Source organism: Atta colombica, unplaced genomic scaffold (assembly GCF_001594045.1).
Source record: "Atta colombica isolate Treedump-2 unplaced genomic scaffold, Acol1.0 scaffold205, whole genome shotgun sequence".
NCBI lineage: Eukaryota > Metazoa > Arthropoda > Insecta > Hymenoptera > Formicidae > Atta > Atta colombica.
Window position 1 is genome coordinate 1,732,250 of NW_017259300.1, and position 5,870 is coordinate 1,738,119.

Here is a 5,870-nt window from a genome sequence, read left to right on the forward strand (position 1 = left end):
TGTACCTTAAACAAAAAATGTTAAGTAAGTAGATAATGTAGAGATTTCTTTCAAAGTATACAGTTAGGAATAAGTTATTCTATTCAATTATATTGTATCGTACAGCGATAAGATTCTATTAGATATAGTTTCGTCCTTAGTTTTTCATATATTAAAACATCATTCAAAACATTTCATATATTTAAACAATTGATAATAAAACGTGATATCGATTCACTAAATGTTACAAAGGTAATATTATAAACACTATTTTTTGTTTTATGTTTCAGATTCACAATAATACAACAACTCTTAGAAACGATAATGCAACTGTTACGAAACGTCTCCTCCAAATAATTAAACCGATATAGCTAAATCTAAAAACGAGGAAAAAAGAAGACGTGTCTATCAGTTATGATAATGAGTGCAGCAGTATACTGCAATAGTATATTTTGTTATTTTAACAATTTGTTAAGGCTTTGTTATTGTATTTTACACATCATAAATTATTTTACATATTATAAGCCGATTTTGGTCTAGTCAATGTGTATAATTTATTATGTATATATTATTACTTATATTTTTATGCTTTCATAAGATTCAGAATTACGTGCGTTGGACGCAGGTCGCAAATCACAAGTCGCAGATACAATCGTGACTGAGGACATAAATTCAAAGTGTACACAATGAATATAGTGTATGAAAGAAAAGTTCTTCTGTTTCGAGTGTTTCATAAATAGTACTCTACATGCGAAACTCTTGTTGCAATTCCATATATAACTTTCCCATGGTGAAATTAGAGAGAGAAAGAAAGAGAGAGAGAGAGAGAGAGAGAGAGAGAGAGGGAGAGAGAAATTCATGTATAATTAAATTGTCTAAATATTTTAATATTGTTCTATATTCTTAATATCTCGCTAAAATACATTGCAAGAAAGTTTACATATTTAAAAAATATATGTAACATTGGCATAATGGAAGAAAAATTTTTTATACATTATGATTCCAAATTCTCAAATATTAATTCTTAAGTTAATCAATTAAAAAAAATTATTTAGATAATTTAATTTAATTTAATAAAATGCGTTAATAAATTATGATATTTAAGTACTTAATGTATATTAATTTAAAATTTCTAAAAAGAAAAATTAAAAAAAGATTGTTTTTATATTAACAAGACAAAAGGTATGATATACTTAAAATTAGATTTATTAAAAATTAAAAGTGTCTAAATTTCTAAATACTCTTGTATTTATAAAATCGTGCATTTAAATAGATACATTTAAGTACAAAATATACTATTGAAATTTATAGATTTTTAAAGACCGCATTAATCGGAAATGAAAAAGTTTATTAAAAATAAAAACATATGAGTTTCTTTTTATCTTTTTTTAAGATGTCATATAACAGAGCTATGAAAAATTTTTATTTATATTTGTGTATTTACGATTTATGTCCTCCGACCTGTGTTATAAACAGCATGTTGTACTGATGATATGTAATTAGCGAAAAATAAGTCGAAAATATTTTTCGCCGATAATTATACATCAGAGAAGTCTTTCAAGAGATGCCTATATCAGTATTATTGTTATTTCATACAAAATGTAAAAAGTAGCGTAGTAGTAACATTCTTGAATGAATTTGTGGAACGATTATTCCTTGACAAAAAGATTTAAACAAATATCGTACTAATAATTTTTGAATTTTTAACATTAAATATTTTACTTTAATATCTATTAAATTTTGAAATTTATAAAAAGTATATTATTTTTAAATTAACAATTAAGAATTAAGCGTTTAATACACATTTAGAAAATTAGGTTTACAAAAGATATACTTAAGTTCATAAATATTATAAGAAAATGTTTAAATGTTTAAAATATTCTAATAAAATATCGTAAATAAAGCAAGTTTATCGTTAAGGAAAAATCGATTTAAAATTCATGAGGAAAAATGTATTTCTACTATTAATCTTTTATGGGACACTATATATTTATGAATCCTGTGTAGGATTTGTTTTACTTTAATTTGTGGACACATATCGGCGTAACTACGACAAAATTATTTCATGTTCTCGACTCCGAGAAATAAGATGTAAACGGGAAACAGGTGGTGTGTAAGCTAAGATTGAATAGTGTATAAATTATATCTAGCGTACCTTGTGACATAGATAGGAATTATATTTTTCTCTGGATGTTAATCGGTAATTGTTATCATAGATATGATTATGTTCTTAATCATTGTGATTTCGTTTTCAAACAAAACACAGAATTAATTGACGTTGAAAGGTGACCATTTTTGTGGCCATTGATTGCATTCAACGAAATAAAATTTAATTGATCCGGTTATTCAATAATCTCAATTTAAAATATTTTGCTTAAATATTTAATTTCTACTGATCAATATATATTTTTTCTAATGCGACGTTAATAATAAATAATATTGTATCGCACATAATAAATTTCTTGTTTAAAAAATTATAACTTACTAATTTCTATCGCGCAGAATGATGGAACTTACGTCATGTATCTATGTTTGTTGCATATCTTGTTATAAGATAATAAATTGCTTCAGGCTCTAATATTTCTATAGCCCATAATGTTTTATTCATGTCCTTTCTTTAATTTTATAAATGTATAAATGCGAAAATTATATAGCACAAATTAACTATGTATTATACAATTGGAAATAATAATTTTTTTCCGTTTGTGTTTATGTAAGTCTTGATTTCGTCATGAATTAAATGAGAAATCTATAAAAATTGCGACGAAAATATTACAAATTCTGATTGTAATTAGCATAAATAATTAATAAATGGCTGTCATGAATTATTTTGTTACATATTTACCAAATATTTTAAATATAACCCATTTATGTTCATTTAGAGAGAAAGGGAGAATAAGAGAGAGGAGAGAGAGGGAGAGAGAGAGAGAGAGAGAGAGAGAGCATATGCAAATTTTCTAACAAATAATTTTCCGTCTCTCAATATTTACTAATGGCTCTAATTTTCAATAATTTTTGTCATCCTATCATAAATTATCATATATTATAAACAAAACAATGTATTTTAAATATGAAAGATTATTTTGAAAAAGTAAATAAAAGTGAAAAGTAAATTAAAAAATCATTTAATCCTTAACTAGATTTACGTTAAAGAATAAAATAAAAAAGAGAAATTATATTGGGTAATATATAAATTTATATGTAATTACAAGAATATAGTTGTGTATAATGTAGAAAAATTTTAAGTTTAGTTAAAGTTTTTAATTGCAACTATTGTGCTCGATAAAAAAATGATCGTGTATAATATGATCATTCTTTTTTTAATATAGGCTGTTCAGTTTTTATCGAGGATAATAATAGCAATCAGAAACTTTGACTAAACTTGAAATTTTTCTATAAATTGTATTTTAACTTACAATTTTAAACAAAATTTAATTTGATAAAAATGGATCAACTTACAAAAGTTTTCTTCCATCTCAAGTGGCTTTAATTGGCGATATTCTTTCCTTAAAATATGCTTAAAGTTTTCCTATTATATATTCATTTCATATCTTCTGTCACAAATAATTTAAATACTACAATTATTATATATATTATTAAATACTACAAAATAATAAATACTATAATTTAATTTAACTATTACTATTTTTTATTTAGTAAATATTTATTTTGTGAATAAATGTTGTATTAGTACATTTCAAACAATTATTTATCAAAATTTAATACATTTTTCCCTCAATATATAATATACATATATGTATTATTTTGTTAATTATCTGGCAATAATTACCAGAATTAAAATATGTACGTAAGCAATCTCATTCTTCTCTCTCTCACTCTCTCTCTCTCTCTCTCTCTGTTTTGATTTTATCAAATATTTATTTGACAAAATTATTCATAATAATTCCTATATCCTGCCGATTTTACAATAATTGAAAAGTCTCTTCTTTTTTAAGAATATATCACGTAAGAGAAAGTAGAGTAATTGTGCGCAACGGATAATGCATACCTTAAAAATAAAATAGTCATTTTGCGCATCTTTTGAGCTATTATTCATTGAATTAAAAAATATTTGAGTAATCATTTTTCTTATCAAATTTTTTTTACGTTTCTTTTATTAAACTTTTTTTACGTTTTGATTAAAAAAACATTTAAATGTTCAAGTTATTAAATTTTATTTTATTTTATTTATTTAAAGTTGATTCCATTAATAGAATATGAGAATAGAATTATGAGAATAAAAAAAAAAGATTTTTGATCTTAATTTTAATTGTGTGATTTTTCTTCCCAGACTTTATCACATCTGCTTTGTCCGGACTTCCCCTATAAAACATCTTTAATGTGCTTTTTTATTAATCATTATTCTTTTTTATTATTCATTATTCTTTTATTACACAATTTATAATGGATACTACAATTTATTTACAATTTATAGTGAAACTTATAATGGGGGGGGCATAATGAATCCACGGGGTATAATGGGATATACTAGAACTTTTTATAGAGATGTTATATAATGAAATTTTAGACAATAGTTATTGTTAGATGTATCTTATTATATACAGTTATCAGTTGTCATATCATTTTTACTTGAAAGTTGCTAAAAATTGTTTAATGCGTTTGCGTAGTGTCCGCGACTGAGTTATAGTTTCTTTGATATATTCACATAAAGAGCAATAAAATTTTGTTTTTTATTATCACAAATACATTTATCTTAAATGATCCTTTCTTGTCACTTTAAAAGTAAGTAAAATCTGTATAAATATATTGATTATCTATGATATTTTATATTATCTACAGGGTCATCAAAACGGACAAATCGAACAATTTCTTTAAACAAAATGTTTTTAATGAAAAATTAAATATTACAAAAAATCCTTTTACATGGCACTTGGGGGATCCCTGTAGAACACCATTATTCGATATATTTCCCATTAGCTTGAATGACGGTCTTCTCGATGTGAAGCGTTCGCACGCACGTTGTAATGTAGCGCTGTCCATGGCGACGAATGCTATCTCAACAGGTAGCTCCTTAATGACATCACATTGGGATGCCGAAACTTGTGACTCTTTCAACTATGCTCCATATAATAGTCCAAAGGATTTAAATCTGGATTATTAATGCTAGAATTCCTTGGACCAAAACATATCGACATTGTCTGAAGAATCAATTTTGAATCAAATGACTCATATAAGCCGGTGCACCGTCCTGCTAAAAAACATATGGCCTTCTGGACGTCACAGTTTTCATCCACGGCTTCACTACACTATCAGAATGCGCAATGATTATCCTGGATCATCCGAAATCAGCACTTGAGCCCTTTTAAAGATTATGGGGATCCTCGCGGTGCGTTCTTTCGAGTGATTCTTCCTCACTGGCATATTGGAATCTTCGTTGGACTGTTCTAAAGCCGTATATTTTGCCACAATATCATAAATGGTTGATCTCGGGTATCCAATGAACCGAATTTCCGTTGCTGAGCGCCCAGCGCGAAGATCTTCGATGATCGCAGCTCTTCAATTATACTTCCTATTTGGTTTCAATATCGCGGCTATTTTGAGAATATGATTGTTTACTAGAAGCTTTCTTGGGCTTTCTTGAATACCAACAACAACCTCTAGCGGAAGCACAATATAACGGAAAATTTAAATTGAAATTCGTCCGGATTTTGATGCACTGTAAAGTAAAAATTTTATGCATGTCGAGGTATAATGATGCACTACATGGAAACAATGGTGCATAATGACTGCATCGTGATGTCATTCGCTGTGACACATGGGGCAGTAAAAGTGAAGTTAGCGCCAATTTTTACGTATTTGCGTGTTTTTAGAATTTTATAAATGCAAATATTGTAATCATACACGAAATTTCAATTTTTTATTCATGTTTA

The 5,870-nt window shown here is 26.4% G+C and overlaps 1 protein-coding gene across 2 annotated transcripts in view; it reads left to right on the forward strand.

Annotated features, from left to right (window-relative positions):
- LOC108687333 (tachykinins) overlaps positions 1 to 403 on the forward strand; it is a 61,933-nt gene extending 61,530 nt beyond the window's left edge. For both annotated transcript variants that reach the window (XM_018193034.1, XM_018193035.1), the window contains one exon: positions 270 to 403. In XM_018193034.1, the coding sequence (XP_018048523.1) occupies positions 270 to 280 (11 nt within the window). In that variant the 3' untranslated portion in view covers positions 281 to 403. The remainder of the gene's footprint in view (positions 1 to 269) is intronic.
- Positions 404 to 5,870: the final 5,467 nt, after the last annotated feature.